The sequence below is a fragment of the Nyctereutes procyonoides genome, unplaced genomic scaffold, assembly GCF_905146905.1.
Source record: "Nyctereutes procyonoides isolate TBG_1078 unplaced genomic scaffold, NYPRO_anot_genome, whole genome shotgun sequence".
Lineage (NCBI taxonomy): Eukaryota > Metazoa > Chordata > Mammalia > Carnivora > Canidae > Nyctereutes > Nyctereutes procyonoides.
In genome coordinates this window covers 20,822,895-20,848,270 of record NW_026575042.1, presented here as the reverse complement: position 1 = coordinate 20,848,270, position 25,376 = coordinate 20,822,895, and the positions used below count along the sequence as shown (strand labels likewise).

At 39.8% G+C, this 25,376-nt stretch overlaps 1 protein-coding gene across 2 annotated transcripts in view; it reads left to right on the top strand.

Annotated features, from left to right (window-relative positions):
- Positions 1-7,959: 7,959 nt before the first annotated feature.
- The window catches only part of UBE2E2 (ubiquitin conjugating enzyme E2 E2), a 372,516-nt gene continuing 355,099 nt past the window's right edge, over positions 7,960-25,376 (top strand). For both annotated transcript variants that reach the window (XM_055321142.1, XM_055321141.1), the window contains exons 1-3: positions 7,960-8,112; positions 14,185-14,368; positions 22,572-22,622. In XM_055321142.1, the coding sequence (XP_055177117.1) occupies positions 14,193-14,368; positions 22,572-22,622 (227 nt within the window). In that variant the 5' untranslated portion in view covers positions 7,960-8,112; positions 14,185-14,192. The remainder of the gene's footprint in view (positions 8,113-14,184; positions 14,369-22,571; positions 22,623-25,376) is intronic.

Sequence of the window (25,376 nt, the reverse complement as noted above, 5' to 3'; positions counted from 1 at the left end):
GGTCATCCAAGTTAGCAAGTCCAAGGCAGGTGGACAAACAGAAGTCTAGTAAAAAACTATATTCTTGAATGTGTGCAAAGCAAGTCTGCAGCTATGGAGATACATGGCTTGGATCTGTCTTTAAGAAAGACTTACCTATCAGATGCAAGGAGTTTAGTTAGCTGACAGCTTCCAGCCTGTAAGTGGCCTTTAGGACTCATCTTACCTATTGAGCCAAGGACATGCTCTTCCTGGGCAATCTTAGCAAATGACTAAGCATGATGGAAGCATCAGGATCCGGCCATTTCTGCCCAATGTGGAACTGCTTTGCAGGCAGTGTTTGTGCTGGAGTTTTGTTAGGCTGGCCTCTAGGTTTTCCCTAGAGCTGCACTGCAGTCTGAGGCTCTTTCTACTCAATCTTCTCTCCTTCTTTTCTCCTTTCACAGGTGTCAAACAAACCTGCATGGTAGCTGAAGAATATCACTGCCTACTCCTGTTTTTTTCCCCTATTTCTTTCACAGATTAAACAGGTAAGCCTCTTGCATTCTTAACTACACCTCTTGATGTCAGTTTTCTGGAAAACTCAGCTGATATGGGGGAAAGCCAGTGTTCCGAGACATAGCATGCTAGTAAGAGAAATGACCAATAGGCGGCCCTGACACTTGGCTTCTCTCATGATACTACCTTGGTTTGAATATTAATCCCAGAGAGCCCAAGGAAATTGTTTCCCTGCAGGGTACTTATAGTAAGTCCTGGTCAGTAGAAAAATATAACAGAATAGACAGAAAGTGAAAGGAGTGGAAGAATCTATTCTTTTCCATTCACAAAAATTATGTCCTCCCATGAATATGTGAATATACCAAAAAAACCGTCATTGCACATTTTAAATGGTGAATAGCCTGTGAGTTGTATCTTGATAGGGGTGTTATTTAAAAAAACTGTGCATTTCCAAGTAGACAAAGGAATACCAAGATGACTATAGATGAAAATGAAAGCAATAAGGGAAAGACGGCAAATTATATCTTTTCTTCATTTGGGCCATATATAAAGAGATTTCACAGTTTTTCTTCATGGAATGTGCAGAGAGGGCCAGAGGATTCATAAAGCTCTGGAAAATATTCATTAATATATTTTCTGAATGTAAAAGAAATAGTAAAGAGCTTATGCATTCTTTGAAAGGCTGTTAAAATGAATGACATGGAACAATTACATCTACCTCCCCAAATTCCATAATTTGGGGAAATGGTGGTTAAAAAAGCAGTTATATTCATTCATTTGACCAACATTTAGGGGGTGCCTACTCTTTATTCTAAGCATGGTCTCTGCCCCTAAGCAGTTTAGGGCAACCTAGGGGGCATAGGCTTTTTTTTTTTTTTTTTTTTTTAAGATTTTACCCATTTATTCATGAGAGAACAGAGAGAGAGGCAGAGACATATGAAGAGAGGGAGAAGCACGCTCCCTACAGGAAGCCTGAGGGTGGGACTTGATCCTAGGACTCTGGGATCATGACCTAAGCCAAAGGAAGATGCTCAACCACTGAGTCACCCAGGTGCCCCCGGGGGCATAGGCTTTTAAGCAGTATAGGATGCAGGGAGACTCTTAGCAAGAAAAAAAAAGAAAAAGGGGCAAACTGAAGACCTCTTAGACTTGAGGTGACATGAGCAGTAGAAAGACTAGTAGCTTAACAAAGCAGTAGAAAGACTAGTAGCTCATACTTGTATGACAGTTGTTTTGTTTCAAGCTCCTTTTAAGTTGCTTTATGTCTTAATTCATTTAATCTTCTCTCTTCCCTGATTGATGTAAGTATCAGCTATTAAAATAAGTCCCATTAGTAGATAAGGATCTGAGCCAATGAAATGATAAGGACCTTGTCCATGATCACAGCAAGGAAGAAGTAGAGCCAGGGTCATGAATCAAGACAGCCCACTTCCAAAGCATCTCTGCACTGCATAAGAAAGGCAAAATCAGGGCAAGGCTTTCTTTTGTTCTGTCTTTGTCTCCTTCAGAGGCTTTGCTAAGTTTCAAATATTTTTTACTTACTGTACTAATAGCAGTGTAATAACTTTAACAAAGAGAACCTTATCTATAATCGCATTGCTCAACAAATCCCTGACTCTTAGATATCATTATTCTTTCCTTTGTTCTGATGGTAGACTGTTTCAGAGCAGACTCTATCTTACTCCTACGGTGTCTAAAGATGGCTCCTCTGAACCAACTTTCCTTTTTTCCATTCCTGGACTATGCTCTTTCTTGATAGTCTTTATCCATATTTCAGCACCTACTTAAACCCCACTGTATTTCTGGGAAGTTGGAAATAATAGTCCATTTCAGCAGTGAGTGGGACTCCTTGCCCTGCAGAAACTACCACAGCAGTGGCATCCTTGGTACGTAGAGGACTTGAGGAGGGAGCATCATTATCAGAGAGCAGAGAACATGTGGATTAATTATCTATTGCTGCTTGAGAAATTATCCTCAAAACTTAGTGGCTAAAACACAACAAACATTATTATCTCAAGGTTCAAGAGTGGTTTAGCTGGATATTTCTATCTCAGGGTCTTTCATGAGTTTGCACCACCTACACTGAGGAAGGTTGCAGCATCTGAAGGCTTGACTAAGGTGGGGGAATCTCCTGAGTTCGCTCATGTGCGTGTCAGTAGGAGACCTCACTTTCTAGCCACATAGGCCTCTCCATAGGGCTATTTCCAACATGTCAGCTTGCTTCCCCCAGAGTGAATTATGAGAATGAGAGAACCAATAAGCAACCAAGATGGAAGTCCTAATATCTTTTATAAAGTAATCTCAGAAGTGAGATACTATCACTTCTTATCATTTATTAGCCAGCCCTAGTATGATGCAGGAGGGAACTACACAAGGGTGTGAATACCAGGGGCAGGGATCACTGGGGCCAACTTAGAGGCTGACTACCATACTTGGGTAGGGACCAGGGGTGGGAGGAGCAGCCAGACTTCTGTGTTTGCATCTTAGTTTATGTGAATGATGTAATGGCAGTTGAAAAGCAAGTATATTCATTCATTTGGTCAACATTTAGGGGGTGCCTACTCTTTGCACATTGCAAAACTGATGCTTTGCAATGTGAAATATACACAATTGTACATGGCAGCCCAGGTGGCATTTGTCCTCAGTACTCTTCCATTACCTATTAGGAATTCATTTAGTTACTCATTCAACAATTTTTTTTAAATTAAGTTTTAAATGGTAATTCCAGTATAGTTAACAATGTTGTATTAGTTTCAGGTGTATGATATAGTGATTCAATAATTCTATATATTACTCAGTGCTCATCATGATAGTGTGCTTTTAATTCCCATCACTTTTTTTTATGCTTCCTCTCACCTTCTGCCCCTCCTGTAACCATCTGTTGCATCAAACATTTTTTAAACAGGGATCCCTGAGTGGTGCAGCGGTTTGGCGCCTGCCTTTGGCCCAGGGCGCGATCCTGGAGACCCGGGATCGAATCCCATATCGGGCTCCCGGTGCATGGAGCCTGCTTGTCCCTCTGCCTGTGTCTCTGCCTCTCTCTCTCTCTCTCTGTACTATCATAAATAAATAAATTTAAAAAAAATTTAAACAAAAATAAAAAAAATTTTAAACACCTGGCACATGCTTCTGTTAGTACTTAGTAATGGGATCCTAGAGTCTCAGTTCTAACAGAGCTTCAATTTTCCCACATCAGTGTTTTTCCTCTTAAGTATCCAAGACATTCAGAGTGACCACAGAGTGCCCTATAACTCCTTTCAAGACAGACTGTAAGCAAAAGATTGTTGTCTTTCATTGCATTCTCACAGGGTCCTAATCTTTGGTAAACTTAAACTAATAATGATATTTCCTCCAGGGAGTACAATCCAAATATTTAACAATCCTTGACAATTGGGTGCCTAACAAGAATGGGAGCAGCCTAAACAAGAAGCAGCTCTACTAGTATGATGCATTTTGCTGAAATCCAGTCCAGTTACCCTCTGAGAGGTCTTTTCTAGCACACCTCTAGTCATGGCAGAAAACGAACTGTGACTCTACCTACTCATGAAGTTGTCCGTAACAAAAATTATAAGAAGGGGCCCTAAAAAAATTCCTATTTGCCAATTCTAGGGGGGTGGGAAATGTAGGCTATATATTAATGCTCAGAAACAAGAAGTGTAGGGAAGGAGTGAGTTCATGATGATGGATTGATGGACCAGGGCAGGAAATACAAGTTGGGTAAGCTATTTGTTATGGATACCAAGTTTGAATCTTAGGGGAGAGGACTTGAGAACATCAGGAGAGATCTGTTTGTAACACTGGGCTCAAGTTAATGTGTCCTGAATTTCATCAACTCGAGAGCCAAACTGCTGATTTCAAATCCCAGCTCTGCTACTCACTAGCTGTATGACTGTGGGAAAGTGACTTAATCTCTCTGCACTTCAGTGTTCTCATCTATGTAGTGGGGTTGATTGAACGAAACCAACCTTATGGGGTATTTGTGAGCTAGTATATGTAAAGTGCTTAAACTTTGCCTGGTACAAATCAAGAACACACTAAGCACTAATTCTTATTGAAGAAATTGAAACAATGTCATTAACAGAAAGAGGTCAGTTTCATTCACTGCACCAATATTTATTGGATATACATATAGCAATGAACCTCAACCAACAAAATCCTTGTTCCCAAGGTACTTGTATGTAGAGGAGGGAGGGTGGGAAGAGCAGGGGAGAAACAGAAGACTAAAACAAACAAGTAAAAAATATATTATTTTAGATTTATTATGATGGTCATGAAAAAAGTAAAGCAGAGTAAGGGTTATAGCAAGCGCTGGGGGAGAGAGGTAAAGGGAACAATGTTCTAGAGATGGGAAATTGTTAAGTCATAAGTATTTACAGAAATGTTTGGTGTGTTCCATAATAGCAAGGTGGCTAGTATGGCTGGAGGGAAATGAGAAGGGGGTGAAGTTTTACAATGTGAGGTCAGAGGGGTCTTGGTTGAGGGTGTGTGTGGGGGGGTAGATTACGGGCCATGCAGCCATTGTAAGAATTTTGGGTATTGCTCTAGGATGGGAAGCCACGGAAGGTTTTGAGAAGAGGAAGACCTATATTTTAAAGGACAACTTAGACTATTGTGTGTTGGGATGGTGGGGGAATGGAAGGATAGTAGGTAAAAGGAAGTAGCAAGATCAGGTAGGAGACTATAGTTGAGATATGATGGTAGCTTGGACTAGGGTATGAGCTGTAGGGAAGGAGGTAGGAAGAAGGGGATACATTCAGGATATATTTTTGAAGGCAGAATTTATTTATTTATTTTAATTTATGATAGTCAGAGAGAGAGAGAGAGAGAGAGGCAGAGACACAGGCAGAGGGAGAAGCAGGCTCCATGCACCGGGAGCCCGATATGATATTCGATCCCGGGTCTCCAGGATTGCGCCCTGGGCCAAAGGCAGGCGCCAAACCGCTGCGCCACCCAGGGATCCCTTGAAGGCAGAATTGACAGAGTTAGCTGATGAACTGGATGTAGCTTGTAAAACAAAGAAAGGTCAGAAATATGGAAGCTCTGTGAGGAGAGGGATTTCTTTTTTCTTTTTTTTTTTTTTTAAGATTTTATTTATTTACTCATGAGAGACACAGAGGGGCAGAGACACAGGCAGAGGGAAAAGCAGGCTCCATGCAGGGAGCCCAATGTGGGACTTGATCCTGGGACTCGATCCTGGAACTCGATTCTGGGACTTGAGGATCACGCCCTGAGCCGAAGGCAGGCACTGAACTGCTGAGCCACCCAGGGATCCCTGGATTTTTCTCTTTTACTTAATGTCATATTCTAACCAAGTAGGCAATGCCTAGTACTCAACAGATACTCCTTTTCTATTCCAATTCTAATTTGTATTATGTCCTCAATTTCTTAAATTCAGTAAATAATACACAGCAGTTAAAACATCTACAGATAAATGAAATACTACAGCAATCACAGTTTCAGCAGTTAGGCAGTGAAAACTTTGCCAATTCTTTCACTAAATTGGGAATTGTCATTACTGCATTCCTAGCCACCAGTTGCCAATGACCAGGACTAAAAACCAACTTTGATACTTTCTGTTACAGAAGGGTACTTTGTTATACAATATTCATTATAAATAAATGAAACCCATCTAATATATATCCGAGAATAAAGAGTAATCCATTGTAGAAAAGCACAGACACCTAGAAAACAGGGATTCTGTTATCTATCCTCACCAAACCATTACAAAACACAATCAGGAAAATGAAAATGTTAAAGTATGAAGATTTAATGAGATAAAATAAGTTATGCAGACATTTAAGGCAATCTATGCAATGTTCTATTTTGGTCATATAGTACCATTAAAAAGCAAATTTTCAGTATTACATGCATAAAATACTGCTTCATGTGAGAGGTATAGGTGGCTATCTAACTGATGATCACATGCTAATTTATAATCCTCCAATACATGTTTTTGAATTTAAGGGTAATGGGTCCTGTTGGTATTCTTGAGTGATGCATAGAAACAATACCCGAGAATACACCCACTTTTTACTCAATGGTTATTTATGGAGGCTGGAAGCCAATACCTGTCTTTGCCAATTTTCAGGGATGTTATAAAGTAATATTCCTCAAAAGGCATTTGCTAAAAAAAATTTTCGGTTCTGGACATATGTATGAATCTCGACTTGCTTCTGTCCTCTGGGGTCTCACTGCACTGATTTCTTTAGGCTTCCTGAGTTGCAGGGGACTTTCTGGGGGCTATCTTCAGCCTTTTGTAGGCTGGACACTTTTGCCACAAAAAGTGACATTTCCTATACAGGAGTGTTCTAGGAGGAGTAACAGCAATCATTTGGTAAGAGGAGCTAGGGGTGGAGGTGGGGGGAAATTCTGGAGAAGCTGAGCTTGCTTAGCAGGCATAGGTTTTTTTGTTTTGTTTTGCTTATTTATTTATTCCTGGGGCGGGGGGCGGGAGGGCAGAGACACAGGGAGAGGGAGAAGCAGGCTCCATGCGGGGAGCCCGACGCGGGACTCGATCCGATCCGATCCGATCCGGGGGCCTCCAGGATTAGGCCCTGGGCCACCGGGGCTGCCCTGTTTTGTTTTGTTTTAATGGTTATTTGGGGTGAAGATCATAGGGGAACGTAATGTCACCCACAGCATCGCCACTGTTCCCATTGCCTTTGACGGGGCCTTAAGGCGGGTCCTGCCGGCTCCGGTAGCTTCTCCTCCCTTCACCTCTCACCCCCGTACCCCAGGGCTAAAGGGCCTGGAGCTCCCCGCAAGTTCCAGGCCAGGGTGAGCCAAAAAAGCCGAAGAGTCTTGGTGTTGCAGGCAGGGTAGTCGGGGTCAGCGTCTGCGAACTTCCCAGGCTAGTGCGAAGAGTTCCCACCCCGGGTGCCTGCGGGCACCGCGCCTGAGGCTGGGCCAGCGTGTCCGCAGGGCCGGTCCCCGAGGCGCGCTCCGCGAAGTCCTCGGGGAGGCGCGAAGCCCAGGGCTGCCGAGCAGGGGCGCCGGGAGCCGCACCCAGTTTCGTCTTTGGGCGACTCCCACCCCCAAGCCAGCATTTCCCTTTAATGCGCGTTCCCGTCAAGGTCCCCGCGTCCCTTCCCCTCACGTCGCCTCGTCAGCCTCTGTTTCCCTGTCCTGCCTCTCCCGGCTCTGCCGGTCCTCCCCCGTGGGACGGCCCTCGCCCGCCCCCGCCCCCGCCCCCGCCCCCGCCCCCGCCCGCTGCTCACTCGCGGGACTCGGCTGTCACTTTACTTTTCCGCGCCGCCTCCCCCACCCCGCGGCCAGGCCGGCCGGGCCGCCCGCCCGCCCGCGCGCGCGCCCGCGCCCGCCCGCCCCCGCCCCCTCGCGGCCACGCGCCGGGCGGGGGCGGGGCGGAGCGGGCTTGGGGTGCAGGGAGGCGCGCGGCGCCGCACGGCCGACGTGGGGCTCGCGCTCTCGCGGTCTCTCGCGGGCGGGCGCGCGGGCACGCGCACTGGCGGGCGCGCGCGCGGACGGCCGGGCGGCGGCGGCGGCGGCGGCGGCGGCGTCTCACGGAGGCGGTGGCTTCACTTTCCAGGACTCAGGGGCGGCCACAGCGGCAGCCGCGGGCAGCAGCCTTGGGAGCCGGAGCTGGAACGGCCGCGGGCGGCGGCAGCGGCGCCGAGGGTGAGTCCGGGCGGGCGCGAGCGCGGCGGGGACAGGCGTGGCCGGGCTGCCGGGTGCGTGGTGACTAGACCGTCTGCGGGGACACCCCGTCCTCGGGGCCTCCCAGCGCCCCCTCCCCCCTCGCCTCCGCAGCCCTCTCTCCGCGCGCTCGGGCTGGAGCCCGCGACCTGCGCGGACGCCCCTCCCTCAGGTACTCGCCCGGGCCTCGCCGGTGCTCCCCCGCCCCCCCCCGTCCCCGGCGTCCTCCCTCTCGCGGGCGCCCCCCCCCCCCAGCCTCGCCTCCACGTCGCAGAGCTTTGCTTGCCGCTTGCGCTCTAGTTCTCGCCTCGGTTCCCCGGCGTGCCCCACTCCCCGCGCCCCCTCCCGCGAGCCTCCTTGCCCCGGTTTCTCGCCCTTTCCACCCCTCCCCCTTCCTATTCCTCTCCCTCCCCCACTCCCCCCCCCCCCCCCCGCCCGCCGGCCCTGCCTGCCCATCTTCTACCCCCTTCCGTTCTCGGTTCCCCATCCCTCGCCACCCTCCCAGCCCCTTTCCTCTCCCAGCCGCATCCTGGAACTAAGTCTCTGCAAAAGTACTGGATAAATGTCACGGTGGAAAGTGCCCGGCTTGATCTTTTGCTATTTTCCCTAATTGCATAATTGCTGCACATGGTGTCTCTGCTGGCGAGGGCCGGGTCTGGCTCCCCCGCCGCCGCCGCACCCGCGTGGGCCTCCCGGAGAAGACCCGGTGGGGTGTGTTTGTGTGTGCCCTGGTGTGGAGTGTGCGTTGTGGCGGTCTTTTGTGAAGCCCAGCGCTTGTCACAGTTTGGGGCCGAAGCCCATTTTTCTCTGGTCTCTTCTCTGCAGCCCCCACTGGCCTGGTTTGAAACTGGATTCCCTCTGCCCTCCTCCCTCCACTTCTCCCCCTCTCTTCTTTCATAATGTTTTGATCCTTTTGCCCTTTACCATTTCTAATGAAGATAAAGCGTAGCTTCTTGTGGCTTTTTTTTTTTTTTTCCCACGACCAACCAGAAATACCCAATCCATCTTCCCTTAAGGAAATTAAGGCCGCTTTAGAAAGACATCATCCTGTGCTCGGTGGCTGTTAGACCTATTTGCATGTTTAAAAGATTCATCGTTTTGTATTGTGTATTCTTGAGAGTCTACTCAAATATTTTTATTTAAAAGTACAAAAGGAAGTCCCAGGGTTTACCTTCAGATTATCTAGAGGTTTGGAAAGATTTTAAGCTCGTCTTAGTGTTTTTTTTTTTTTTTTTTAAATCCCTGTTTCTTTAAAAAGTGTGTTTCTGAATATGTGATAATTCACTCTGGACCTTGGAATTTAAATAATTGTCTCAGCGATTTGGGTGCTCTGACTCTTTACCGTTTTGCATGTGGGTTGATGCTGATGATGGAGTGTTTTCATATAAGGTCATACCCCATTTTATCTCCCCCAGAACATAGCACCTTTCCCTTAAAAATTGTGTTTTATTTTACATTTTAGAAAAGTTTAGAAGTGTGAGTAGGAAGACAAGATATTAAATGACGGAATTAAAGCATTTTCCTGTTGTAAAAGCCCAAATGAACATTTGCTTTTGCAGTTTTATACCATTACCATGAGACACAGTTTTAAGGCTTATCTGGACAATAATTGAATTTATGAACTGACTATAGTTGCTTTTACATTATCAGTCATATTTATAACCACATCATTTCATTTTTTATAGGACACGTGAGTTTCATTTACTTACTATATTGCTGATAGTTAGAATACATAGAATACATAACTAATAAAGGCTAAATTTGTGTGTTGAAGAAGGAACAGTATCTAAACTCTAACACATTGAGGAAAGTCTGTCTTCCTATTTTATGTTTAGAAACCAAGCTTTACTTTGAGTTCAAAATCAAAATATAGGTTTAAATGTCTTCTTAGCTTTGAAATTATCATTGAAGAGTATCCCTATGTTTATGTAACTGTGGACTTTATCTTCCTTCTAGGTTAGGTAATTTGATCAAATTCGCTTATTAGGAATTAATCTTAAAGATAATTTTAGAATGCTGATTTAGAGGATAACTTTAGAGTTTTAATTCATGACTTTTTCTTCATTTGTACTTCAGAAAGACGAAACACCAATTTTATACTTATACCTAATTAAAATGCTTGTAGATGGCTTTTTCTTCATAAAAATTAGTTGCTACCTAAGCGGTGCAATAAATTTTTTCCAAAACTTTTCTCTGTAATTAGGCATTTAAAAACCAAAACCTGGAAATTTGCCTTACTCTTGATATTTGAAAAAAATATGAAAACTTTGTTTTAAAAAGTTTCTGTAGTGGTTATTAGTGGTCTTAGATGAATTTATCACCTGTAGATTAAGATTTGGATGAAATAAAGTGTCTGAGGTCAAAGTGGAAATAATTTTTTTCTTTATTGTGAAACTATAGAAATTATGACTCTATATGAGTTTATCTTTTTATGGCAAGGAGCCAAACTGAAGATATGTCATCGTACGACTTATTTATGTAAAGTTCAAAGATGTGAAGACATGGATGGTATTAAGAGTTTAGAGTAGTGACAGGAGAGATGCCTATGCTCTGTTTCTTGGCCTGGATGCTGGTAAAACATGTGTGTTCAGTACATGACAATTCATTGGCCAGCACTCACCATTTCTGTACTGTTGTATGTTTATGTTACACTTCAAGAATTTTTCTTCAGTTGAGGTTTTCATCTAATACTTATCCTCTATTGGCCGTCTTTTAGTATCCACATATTCAGTACTTCTCCATTCAATTCTTGATTCGTCGATTCTCTTAACTCTGTCAGCCAAACACAGAGACCCAAACCCATTTCTTAATAACTTCTTTATGGAGCTATAATCTGCATACTGCAAAACTCACCCTTTAAACATATATAGTATACTAAATGGTCTTAGTATATATCTACAAGGATGTGCAACCATCACAATTAGCTGAATTTAGAATATCAGCAGCTCCTCAAAAAAGAAAGTCTGTATCTATTAGCACTTACTCCCTACTTGGATATTTTTAAACCTTTTCTTTTAATTAGTAATCTCTACACCCAACATGAGGCTCAAACTTGCAACCCTGAGATCAAGAGTTGCTGCTTTAGGAATTGAGTCAGCCAGGTGCCTCATAACAGTATTTTTTAATAGTTCTCTGGAGGGACTAGTTTTGATTTTCTGGTGTTCTGAAGCAACTTTTGAAATTTGTGTTTCAGATTATGGCTCAGATTGAATCATTTAGTAATATTTCAAATAATTATATGCCCATAGCACTATTAGTATGCAAAGGTACATAAATAAAAACATAAAGAAGAATGTGTGTATATACACACACACACACACACACACATAACTATGAATGTGTGTATATATAAATGTATATACTATGTGTAATGTAATATATAACTGAAATATATAACTGAAACTCCAGGCATACTTTATTAAGCTAAAGCTCTAGGTTCAGTAAAAAAGAATTTTATTTCATTTAGGTTTCTATATTTTTGTCATATAATGGATTGCTTCTGGTTTAGGATATATAAAATGAATTCTCACTCAGTTCACATTTCTTGAAGTATTGCCAGAAGCATTTTGCAATATCTAAGGACCTTTCCCTGAGAATTGTTCTCTTTCTCACTTCCCATGCACATCTGCTCTAACGTGCTCTTATATATACATACTTACTAGGTTTTAAACTTCTGATATATTTTAACTGAAAGAAGTAAGCTGGAAAAAAAAATCAATGTTAAATCCAAGGGTAAGAATTAAAGTGAAATAAAATATAAAAAAAGCAAGAAAGATGTTAGGACTGTTAGAGCTAGACGTGAAACATACTGATATAAAATTTCAGTATTCTATTAAGTGACTTTAGTGCTCATAAAAGGTGTCACAGCTGTGGAGACTGATGCTCTCCACTTACAGAATAGGTACAAGAGCAGTCAGATTTCTCTGTCAGTGTGTTTCAGAGCTGCTTGTACAGACCTCTTTTTGTTTGGCATGGGGGATGGGAGCCCTTGGAGTTGAGAAGGGTGGTGGTGGTGTGTTTGTGTGATGTCTTATTGAAGGCATTCAGTATTTTCTGTTGACTCTTCACCTCTCTGTGCTTCCTGATTCTTTCATTTCTTACATTGCTCTTTGGTTTGTCTTACCGTAAAAATTTCAGTCCATTAAAGATTTGTATTATGAAATCATTTTGATTTAGAGCAAGCTGTAAGTTAAATCTTCGGTGATGATGAATTTTCATCATCAACTAGCTATATATTTAGACTATAGTAATAAAAAACAGTGCTTTATTTGAGGTATCTTTTATTATTAGGTGGTTATTAGGTGGCAGTAGCATAGTGAGCGCAAGGCCCTTCAGAGGCTGGGCAGTTGATTTGTCAGTGTGGTTTTGAATTTGTCCGTGCACTCTAAACTAGTTTGGTCATAAGGGATAAATTTATAGAAATCAAACTCAGAAATTGATTATGATGGAATGACAGTAGAGAGGGGATATCCCTTTTCTCTTACTAGAATTGTTTGTATCTGCTATACAGCTTATAGCAGCTATTATGTATCAAGGTATTAAAGAAATTGAGTTGATAATCAGAGCTGCTTGGGAAGCATGAACTCAGAGCAAAGGGATTTTTTTTTTAAAGATTTTATTTATTTATTCATAATAGAGAGAGACAGAGACATAGGCAGAGGCAGAAGCAGGCTCCATGCCCGGAGCCTGACGCGGGACTCGATCCCAGGACTCCAGGATCACACCCTGGGCCAAAGGCAGGCGCTGAACCGCTGAGACACCCAGGGATCCCCGAGCAAAGGGAATTTGAAAGCCTGTAAGGGATATTTTATCCAAGACTAGGGAAAAAAAAAAAAAAAAGGAGTCCTTCAGCATCTCAATAGTCTCCATTTCTTGTGAAACACAGTTGCTTGGTATATTGCTCGATCAATACTGACACCATCATGTGGTTCAGTTTTTATTTAGAATCATGCGGGCCTCTGTGTTCTTTTGTGTTCTGCTGCTATCAGAAGATAAAAATTGACTAGTTTGGAGGGTTTTAGCTGTAGTTTTCAGAATATTTAGAATTGTACACATCACCCTTTTCTAAGGGTGATTTCATCACCCCAGAAAGGATACTTCATACCTATTAGCAGTCCTTCCCCATTTCTCCATCATTCCTAGTTCCTGGCAACTTCTTCTTTTTTTTTTTTTTTAAAGATTTTATTTATTTATGCATTATATATATATATATATATAGAGAGAGAGAGAGAGAGAGGGAGGGAGGGAGGGAGGGAGGGGCAGAGACATAGGCAGGGGGAGAAGCAGGCTCCACGCAGGAAGCTCGACGTGGGATTCGATTCCGGGTCTCCCAAGATCGTGCCCTGGGCCAAAGGCAGGCGCTAAACCGCTGCGCCACCCAGGGATCCCTTCCTGGCAACTTCTTATCGACTTTTCTGTCCTTGAATTTGTCTGTTTTGGACATTTCATGTAAATGGAATCATACAATTTGTTGTCTTTTGTGACTGGCTTCCTTCACTTAGCATGTTTTCAAAGTTCATCTGTGTTGTAGTATGTCCATATTGTACTTCATTCCTTTATATGGCTGATTAATATTCCATTGTGTGACTGTATCACATTTGGCTTACACATTTATCAGTTAGTGGACATTTGAGTTGTTTCTTCTTTTTGGCTTTATGAATAATGTTGCTATGAACATTTAAAAAAATATTTTATTTATTCATGAGAGACACAGACAGAGAGAGAGGCAGAGACACAGGCAGAGAAGCAGGTTCCATGCAGGGAGCCTGATGTGGCACTCAATCCCAGGTCTCTAGGATCACGCCCTGGGTTGAAGGCGGTGCTAAACCGCCGAGCCACCCAGGCTGCCCAAACATTTTGTGTATATATTTTGTGTGTTTTCACTTTCTTTCTCAGTACATTTTGGGAGAAAAGTTTTGGCAGCTCCCAAGGATGATTGGTAAATGACCACTGTCTTCATTTTATATTAGCTTTACTTATACTAGAAGTCTCATTTTTCTCTTCTAGAGGTAGTCCTCCCACAACTAAATAAATGATCTTTCATTTTTAATCCAGGATCTAACATGTCCACTGAGGCACAAAGAGTTGATGACAGTCCAAGCACTAGTGGAGGAAGTTCTGATGGAGACCAACGTGAAAGTGTTCAGCAAGAACCAGAAAGAGAACAAGTTCAGCCCAAGAAAAAGGAAGGAAAAATATCCAGCAAAACAGCTGCTAAATTGTCAACGAGTGCTAAAAGGTACCTCAATTATAACCTTTTTAGTTTTAGTGTTAATTTACTGTCTTAAGCTCTTTCTGTTGTATTTAATTGTTTTTCTGGGATGTGGACCATGTAATTCATGGATTTTTCTTCTCAGTAATACAGGATAATGAGTAGGATTCTATTGAGATAGTTGTTGAATGATGTGTATTTTCTATTCTATTAGTAAAGTTAGAAATGCTGAAGTTCTACAAATATATCTTGATTTCATTATATTAGGCAGTGGGTCTGTATTGATACAGATTTTTTTCTCTAGACAATATATCTGGAAGGTAGATATTTGAACGATTATTGCTACATTAATTGCTTATTTTGAGAGAAATCTGCTTTAAGGTTGTTTAATCATAGAATATCTCTTGGAAAATGATTTAAAAATAAAATGACTACAGTTTTTCCTGCTTTTGTGATTTGATGTTCTTGTTTTGTTCTAATACCTTTTAAAAAATATCAAATAGGAAGTATAATGAAAGCATTCCATAAATATTATGCATAGTGGAATGTCTGAATGTTGAATGATAGCTTTATGTTTTATTGGGTAGTATGGATTAAGGGGGTCCTTTCCCGAAGACCGAAAACCATTATGGTCTAGTAGACTTTGTTTACCTCTGGCCTAGTCAAAACACAGCATCCGGAAGAAACTTCTCTGGCCTCCAGGGGAAACATGAGCTTCTAGGGAGAGATGTTGGAGTGATAATGAGTCGTCCGCTACCCATTCAGGGGACTAGGGTAATGGTCCCCTTCCCAGAAGTGTGTTGGCTGATCCTTGATTTCTGTTGAAGGAGTTGTGTGCATATCAGATCCCGGGTCTTCAGAATTAAGCCCTGGGCTGAAGGCGGCGCTAAACCGCTGAGCCACCCAGGCTGCCCTTATGAGACATATTAAATGTATCATGTGTGAAAGTGAGGATTGCGTGATTTTTTTCAAGTACATGTATCTTTTACCTCATTTTACTACAGTGTGTAAAACAAAGCATAGATTATATATTCAAACTTAGTCCTCTTCACGCTTTTAAGTAGGGGATAAGATGTAGTTTTGAGATAGTGTGTGTGTAAAGAATCCAAGATAGTGCCCTATTGGCACATAATAGAAGTCGGTATTATTGCATTGGTGAAAGTAGAAGTATTGTCTGAATTGCTTCTTTGCGGAGGGAATCCCTTCACTGACAGATTCATTCTTGTGAATCTGTGATTTTTTTTTTTAAGATTTTATTTATTTGTGAGAGAGAGAGAGAGAGAGAGAGAGAATGAGCTAGAGGGAAGGACAGAAAAAGCGGGAGAGGGAGAAGTAGATTTGCTGCTGAGCAAGGAGCCTGATGTGGAGTTGAATCCCAGGATGGTGAGATCATGACCTGAACTGAGGGCACTTACCAAGTGAACCACCCAGGTGCCCTTGAATCTGTGATTTTAAAATTGTGATTCATTACCTTCCTCTAGAAGGTCTCCAGGTGGTTTTTGGGTGACAGTATCTGAAGTGACTTACTCATTTACTCTGTGTTTTAAGTATGAAAATACTGCTTCTCTGCTATTTTTTTTTTTTTTTTAGTAAAAGCTTAATTCTTCACTCTTCCTTTCCCCCAGTTGAGTTGATAGTGAAGTTATTTTATTTTTTTCATCTTTACTTAAGTTCTAACAACAGAAAATAATTGAGATTAATGAGGGCAGACACCCACATCTTTTAAATTCATCATTCTATCTTACAGTGCCTACCATTGGAGGGTTACAGTCTTTACTTACTGGTTGCTTTGGATCTTCCATGGATATTAAGATCCCAGTACTAATCAGAAAATTCAAAGTTAGAGGTAGTTTCAAAATAGAATTCTGACTTATTATTGTTAATTGGTTTTTTATGCAGATGAGTAGTCTTTTCCATATAGTGTCATTTTATAAGAGATAGTTTATCGGAAACAGTGCTGAGTTTGGACTGTAGAGGTGAGGTCTCAGTTTGATTATAGGTTCTGGCATTTAGTAGCCCTGTGATCTTAGATACGTAATTTAACATTTCTAACCCCGGGTTTCCTTTTCTGTAAAGTAGAGATAATAATAGTACTATTTTCATAGGAATGAGGACTAAATGTGATAAAGCATTTATTTGGTATTTGGTAAGGTCTCATACACTGATTCTGTCATTTATGGACTTTTGCCAGTTAAAGTCTTGTAGATATTTTTCAAGTTCATTTGATAGACTTTAGGAAAATGAGATACATGGCTAACCTTTGAGGACGTAGTGCTGTTGTTAAATTAGAAATAATCAGATGCTGTGATTATATGTCCATTTTATAGTAACTCAAGAAAAGCACTTTGAGCATAGGTGCTCAGTTGCATGAAATGTGCTATCAGTGGGGCAACCTGGGTGGTTCAGTAGGTTGAACATCTGCCTTCAGCTTCCTGATCCTGGGGTCCTGGGATCAAGCCAGCTTCAGGCTCCCTGCTCAGCAGGGAATCTGCTTTTCCCTCTCTTCCTGCCCCATCCCCCTGCTTGTACTTGTTCTCTCTTGCTCTTGCCTTCTCTCTCTCTCTCTCAAATAAATAAATAAAACTTAAGAAAAATAGAGAAATATGCTATAATTGAACTAATGATATTGTATAGAAACACGTTTTCTTAAAAAAAAAAAAAACAACCCAAGTTTTCAAGTATTATGGAAAAGTGGTGTAGGGTAAACAGGAAACATTTAAGTGGGTATTATATTTTGTAAACAATGGTATAAAGTAATTTCATCTATTTTGAGTTAAGAGGAAGATTATAGTTACATTTTTGATCAGTTTTTGTTCCGTGGTAAGAATTAGTTTCTTAAAACATTGCCATGCTCTTAGCATTCTCTTGATATTGTCTATATCACTCTTGTTATATTCGCAAATACGTAGACTATGTCTAGCAGTGACAAATTTTGATGATTTTATTAAATTGACTAGTCAGTTCAGTAACTATTTTGATGTTGTCATCGAATTGACTGTACTGTTTTCAAGTGTTGACACATCTGTTAAATGTGAATTTTAAATCACGTTTATTCCAAATTAACTTTGGAGTAGACCTTGTGATTGTACTATGCATAATATAGTGTTTTAGGAATGCTATTTGGTTTTAGAATAAACTTTTGTTAGGTTGAAAGTTGGATTCCAGTATAAACTTTTATCATATTGGCTCTAGTTTTCTACGTAAGAATGAAGTAGTACTCTTTATAGATAATCTTTTGTACTTACTTAATCTTCTTGATTTTAAATTTGCATGTAAAAACTTTTTAATGTTTCTGAAATCAGGATGCACCTTACAGTTGATGTGCAAAATTGTTTAATTGAAGGTATCTTAAAAATCACAGATATATGGTGTGTATCACCATTCAGAATTAAACTTTAGGCTTATTATTTGCAATTACTCTCTTTTCTAGGTTAGTTCAGATACTACTTTGAAATTTAAAAAATTTAGCAATTAATGGTGTGATGTTTTTCTTCCTGAGAATAATTCTATTTTCAAAGGTTTTGAGCAGTTGATTAGAATAGGAGTTCTCAGGTGACCAAAGAATACAGTCCATAGAGTAATATATAGAAAGTCATTTTGGTGGGATGAAGTTTTTTTTTTTTTTTTTAATAACTGTTAAGAAAATACCTTTGTGAATTCCCATGTCCCAAATATTCATATTCTACTTGGACCTGAGTTACTGAATTTTCTTTAACCTGAAGTGTGTGTGTGTGTGTGTGTGTGTGTGTGTTTGTGTTTTAAACTTGTCGGTACTTACATACTGCTTCATTTTTCTGAACCATTAATCCAGTATGTTGATGTTAAAATGAGTGCTTCATATCTTCTCTCTTTTGTATAATTTTGGTGTCATACTCTTCAATTAAGTCTAAATGAATCATGATTGTTATTTTTCTTCCCCTCCCCACACTCCATTCTTTTTAGCAAATGACAGTCGCATGTGGTACTCTTAGCATTCCTGGAACAGTTATGGTATTAGGTTAATTCTTACAAACTGAAATTTAGTTTGTATTTTGCTTCTGACTTCTCTCAGTAACTATGTGCAATTCCCGACTTCTGTATCATAATAATCACAGAAGTGGCATTACTAGATGGAAATTGGGAATTTAGGCAGTTGTCTAGTTGAGTTGTCTAAAGAAATAATTTTGTCTTAAAATTTCTGATGAGAGAGAGGTCTTCTGTTTGTTTGACTTAACAAGATAATTGCCTGTCTTTCATCTTATCTCAGTGTACAATAACTAGCCTTAGTTTCTTTATATTTTGAATGGGAAATGATAAAAGAGTAGTACTTAGAGAATTCTGTGAGATTTATTTAATTCACTTTTAATAGACTAAGATCATCATGTGAAAGGTATGCTGTAAGTATGAATTATTGATACCTTTTCATTTTTCCTCACCCTAAGGGGCAGTGCCTGAGATAGCTACCTTCCTTGCCCCACATGTCAAGACTGAGAAACTTAATACATACCAAGATCACTGCTTTTGAGATAGAATTGAATTGCTGTCATTGAAAGCAGCAGGACATCTTGCAACTGTTTAAATAGCAATTCTTTGTATAATCTTTCCTGTCAAGAGAAATATAACCATTCTTAGGTGTGGCACAAAATACATTTTAATATATTGACTCACTGCTTGGAGTTGTCAGATTTATCAGTAAATTGCTTTTTGTACTGAATAATTAGATCTGGAATTATAGACATCTGGAGGGGTTTGAGTTCCATTATAGAATTATTTGACAGAAAATTAAGATTTATCAAATTTTTTTTTTTTTTAAAGTAGGCTCCATGCCTAGCATGGAACCCAACACAAGGACAGACTCATTACTGTGAGATTAGGACCTGAGCTGAGACCAGGAGTGGGACGCTTGGCCTGCTGAGCCACCCAGGTGCCCCTGATTTATCATTTTTTTAAAAAAGATTTTATTTATTTACTCATGAGAGACACACACACACACACACAGAGAGAGAAAGAGAGAGAGGCAGAGACACAGGCAGAAGGAGAAGCAGGCTCCATGCAGGGAGCCTGATGTGGGACTCGATCCGGGTCTCCAGGATCACACCCTGGGCTGAAGGCGGTGCTAAACCGCTGAGCACCCAGGCTGCCCTGATTTATCAATTTTTTTAAACCAAAAGAGATAGTGTAAGCATAGAGCGAAAGGAGTTATTTGAAAATCCCAAAGCAATTCTTTTACGGAAAAAAGTTTTCTTCGACAGTTTAAACTTGCTCTTTTAACTTTTTTCAAAAGGATTTTATTTATTTATTCACGAGGGACACAGAGAGAGGCAGAGACACAGGCAGAGGGAGAAGCAGGCTCCGTGCAGAGACTCTGATGTGGGACTTGATCTTGGGACTCCGGCATCATGCGCTGAGCCGAAGGCAGATGCTCAACCGCTGAGCCACCCAGGCGTCCCTAGCTTTCTCTTTTAACGGGCTTTTCTTTTGGTCCTCTTGGTTTGAAAACAGTTTATGGATGTTGTTCATGTTTCTGGTGACTAAACGCCACAGAGGGACGCCTGGGTCCCTACAACTACAACGCATCTTCTGTGTGTTGTCTGTAAGTAAAAGACCAATAAATTGCAGGTGCATTTACTATAACTAAATATTCACTGCCAGACCAAACAATTCTAGAGTTAGATTTCCAACAAGTCCAATGTCATAATATCTGGAATACCCATTGAGTCATAGCATTAGGCCAAATAGAGCAAATCTTTTTTTTCTCTTAACATTTATTACTTGATTAAAATAGTTTTGCATTTTAGTTTCCTTGTATTTGATCTATGGTTTTCTTACACAGGTGTTTTTCTTCTGGGATTTGTGATTGTCTTTCTTCCCCCACCTCCCTTAAATAATGTGTCTTTGTTATATTCTTAAGCCTTCTCAGTCCCCTCTTAGCCGTGTCACTTGTTTAATTTACACTTGTCTGCTTTGTCTTCTAGAAATACACTGAAATTTCTCATTTCCTTCTGTTTGCTCTTTATTCCTTTTTGCCTTTTCTGTGTTTTGCCTCCCTGCTCCTTCTGCCTGCCCCAGCTGGGTTTGTGAAGGAGTGGGAGGTGAATGCATGTATGCTCAGTTTGTTATCTTTAACCTGGACTTACTTGGTTAGTTTTGAAGTGCCTGTTTTTTTGCTTTTGTGTGAAATCCATCAAGGGTGTTCACCAATATCAGATTTTTGAGATTTCTCACTTAATTATGGGCTGTAAATGTTTTTTTTTTATAAAAGATTTATTTATTATTTGAGAGGGAGCACCCATGTATGAGTGGGGGGAGGGACAGTGGGAGAGAATCTTCCAGCAGATTCCCTGCCTAGTGTGGAGCCTTACACAAGGCTGGATCCCAAGACTTATGAGATCATGACCTGAGCTGAAACCAGGAGTCCGACACTTAACTGACTGAACTACCCAGGAGCCCCTGGGCTGTATATACTTTTGTGCATGTGAACACATCATAGAATCCGTATTAAAAGGAATCATGTTTTAAAGATAAAACAAAGCATGGAATTTCTCCTAGTTTAACCTCTTCATTTTATAGGATAGAAAGTAAACCTCTTCATTTTATAGGACAGAAAACTGAGGCTGAGAGAGAATGCAGGTGTGAACAGTCTTTTTATCCAAGAACTCTCAATTAATGGCAGAGCAGAATTAAAATGAAAGTTTTTTTTTTATTTTTGGCTTTGAACTTTAATATCTTGCTCAGCATCATAATGCCTCCCCAACCTTGAATCACATGGCTTAGAAAGTGAACATTTTATTAGTAGCATGCAGTTCCTTTAGGAAATTGATGCCAATCTTTTTTGGAGGAGTCATGTCTATTTCTGTATTTTGGTTTGTTGGGTTGAAAAAGATGTGGAATGAAATTGAGAGTAAATGTTTTTGTTCATATTCTTATTTTTTAAGATACTTTAGTCACTATCATCCATTTACTATCACAATAATTACTAGGTAGCAGACATGTAGTTAGCAAATCCTCATATTTAAAAAGCAAAGGTGGGACGCCTGGGTGGCTCAGCCGTTGAGTGTCTGCCTTTGGCTCAGGGCATGGTCCCAGAGTCCGGGGATCGAATCCCACATCAGGCTTCCTGCATGGAACCTGCTTCTCCCTCTGCCTGTGTCTCTGCCTCTCTCTCTGTGTCTCTTATGAATAAATAAGTCTTTAAAAAAATCAAAATAAAGTAAAAAGCAATGGAGAAGTGGTTTTGAGAATTTTTTTTGTTTGCTTTAACAAAGCCTATGTTTAATAATGCATGAATGATAGTTAAGAGATTGCTTATTCTTATAAAACAATGTACTATTAGCCTTTGTATAAGGGGTTAGGTGCAGTTAAAAAATCAAAGTTGAAAAATAACACATGAGGACAAAAGCAGGTTTTTTAAAAAGTCCTTTTTGTATGAAGCTCATGAAGTGACATTAAGATGATTATCCACATATTGTTAGGATAGTTCTTATAAAAGGAATAGCGTCAGATTGGAAAGCCTCAATCTGCTCCAACCCACAGACTTCAAGAAGGAATACCATTTATAGTTGGATAGCAGTTTCAGGTGTTGGAATGAGATCCTGATAATTCTTTCTTTACCAGTTGATTTGATCATTCAGAATGCTTGGATTCAACTTACTTATCATCCTTCCATCTTATGTGGGGATGTTCTAGTGCAAATCAGAAGTTGGAATGATCCATAAATAATGTGGCAAAGGTATCCAATTTAAACTAGAAATTTTGGCTATTATCAGTGGTTCAAAGCCTTTTTTTTTTTTTTTTAGATTGATTTATTTTAGAGAGAGAGCAGGTGAGTGGTGTGGAGGGGCAGAGGGAGGGGGGGAGGGAGAGAGAGAGAGAGAGAGAGAGAAGCAGACTCCCCACTAAGCACAGAGCTTAAAACCAGGCTCAGTCTCACAACCCTGAAATCATGATCTGAACCAAAATCCAGAGTTTGACGCTTAACTGACTGAGCCAGGCATCCCGGTTAGATGAAGTTTAGTGTTTCTGCAGGCTGCATATACTGATAATGGCCAATCTTTTTACCCTTTGTAGGCACATTGCCAAAATCATGGCAGAAGTTATGGCTTGGTTGTTATTGTATATGATGATTTTTTGTAGTATTAGTATTTCAAAATAAAAAGAATACAAATGGGAAATATTTACAACAATTAGAACATTTTAGTGAACTGTTAAGAGAGTGTAGACATTTTAACATAATTTTGTCTTTATTTTAAAGAATTCAGAAGGAACTTGCAGAGATTACGTTGGACCCTCCTCCCAACTGTAGGTAAGTACTTAGTGGATTTTTATTTGTATCTTTTGCACAAGGTATAATTAAATTGCTGGTGTGACGTACAGAGATTGTTATAGTTTGATTAATTAGTAAAATATTGTAGTTTGATCTTAATTGACTGTGGTAGACGGTTATTATTTCTGTGAAGAAATGGAATTCTTATGAAGTATGTTTGTGGAGATATAGTGGAGTTGCCAAACAGAGTAACACAGTAACAATAAGATAATGAAATTATAGAATAACAAATATAATTATCTTTTAGTGAAAGAGGTGTTGGGGGCTTAAATAATTTCTTTAATGATAGAATAATAGTGTGGCTGAAATATTTGCTTTTTGATAATTCACTTGTTAGCTTGTTGGAAATTGATTTTTAAAAAGTGCTGAAACATTAAATAGTGGTTTTTCATGGTTTACGTTATTTCTTATAGTCATCGGCTGTAGCTAAGAATGAGTGATTTGAGGCAGTGATGGTAAATTTAAAACACTCTCTCCTTTATGACCACATTCTTCAATTTTCTGGTCAGAGTTTACTTATAAGAAGTAAAAGTGCTTGCCTGGAAATGATTAATGATATAGAGGTATATAGAGGATGCGGAGAAAAATAACCTTCTACCTTATACTGTATCTTGGGTCTGATGCAGTAGTTGGAAGATTGGCTGTTTGACTATTATAAAACATCTCTTTCTGTTTTGATATGAGGTCAGTGGTGGAACCAGGCCAAAACGTTGGAACCAGGAGTTTTCGTAGTTTAAATTGGTAGTCTTGTGGATTGAAGGTGAGAGAGCAGATTACAGGAATATGTTGCCAATATTGAATGAAGGTAGAATTTATTTTTTGGCATGATTCTGTTTTTACTGATCTTATTTTTATGTGAAAGCAAAGATAGCAATTCTATATATTAATGAAAGTGAAAATTTTGCAGATGGCTATTTGATAGTTGGCTAGTTGACAACTGTTTTGTGTAGGAAAAATTGTTATAAGGCTTTTTATGTTTGTGGTGAATCTAATGTGGTTCTTTACATGAGAGGCATATACAGTATATGCACTTGCAATAATATTCGAAGAATGGTTTATTCAAATAGAACAACTATTTTTTTGTTAGGTAAAACTGTTTAATAGTAAGCTTTTTTTGTCACACTTAAGACTGTTATATCAAAGGCTGTTTTTCAGATGGCAAATCATTGTTTAGGCTTTGGTGGCCAGTTCTTGGAAATGGATTGATTTGTGGAAAGACTGCAGTTTGAATGAAACCAAAAATCTCTTGTTTCTTATGACAGTATTCATTTTAATGGTTTGAATATTTAAAAAAAATAGTTTTACCACATATATTTTTGTAATCTTTTTACAACTAAATTGGTAAATATATGAACTTAATTTATATACTTATTTGCTTAAATTTTGACAACAAATTACTGGCAAAATAAACTGCTTTGTTTTAATGAGCTTTTTAAAGTCTCATTTTTAATAAGTGAAATCCACATATGTGTGATGATGGTTAGAGTGTTTGCAACATCGTTATAAAATACATTATTTTCTAATATATTAGTCTAATTTAGTTTTGACTTATTATCGATAATAATTTCACTTGATTAAACCTACGTATTGTAAACATGAATGAAAACAGGTGTGAGGAAAGGAATTACATAATGGCCAGTATTTAAATAAACTAAAATAATTAAAGCAGTTCTATTTAAAGTAAAAAATGTTTATATATAATATCTGAAATTTGGGGATCCCTGGGTGGCGCAGCGGTTTGGTGCCTGCCTTTCGCCCAGGGCGCGATCCTGGAGACCCGGGATCAAATCCCACATCGGGCTCCTGGTGCATGGAGCCTGCTTCTCCCTCTGCCTATGTCTCTGCCTCTCTCTCTCTCTCTCTGTGACTATCATAAATAAATAAAAATTAAAAAAAAATCTAAAATTTGGAGGTTTACTTTTTCATTAAGCCATAGTTAATAATATCATTATGATTATGTAAACTATGTAAATAAAGCATTTTAAAATGTGGATGTGATACATAATAAGCACTTCAGAAAGTTTTGGTGCATCTCTTATGGGATGCCCAGTTAAGCAATTCTTGAAATTATCCAGGAGAAATTAGTATGTGTTTAAGTATTCTGTGAGTCTGTCATTTATGTTGGGAATATAAAGTCCTTCTGAATTATATCATTCAGTATATAGATAGATATGTTTATGTAAGGCATTTTGTGGTATTGTTTTTTTCTTTCAGGCATTTGAATGAAATAACATTTAAGTGTTATTTTAAAAGCATCCACAAAATACTTTGATAATAGGTTGAATTATTTCTTCTTATAGGAAACACATGGCTACATATCTTTCAATTTTCTTTTTTTAAAGATTTTATTTATTCATGAGAGACACAGAAAGAGAGAGAGGCAGAGACACAGGCAGAGGGAGAAGCAGGCTCCATGCAGGGAGCCCGAAGAGGGACTCCATCCCGGGACTCCAGGATCATGCCCTGGGCCAAAGGCAGGCACTAAACTGCTGAGCCACCCAGGCATCCCTCTTTCAATTTTCATTTCACTTTTTCTTTTGTCTTTAAGGTAAAAATGCAATAATACAGTTTTTAAAAACTGGATTCAATTATCTTTGGTATTTTTTCTTACAGCCTGAGTTAATGTTTAAAAACAAAACTTTATATCTAAGAGAAAAGTTTCTGTTCATAAAATCATAGGGTCTGTAGGGCCATTGGCATAGAAAATTATATAGTTTGGGTGAAATTTGGTTG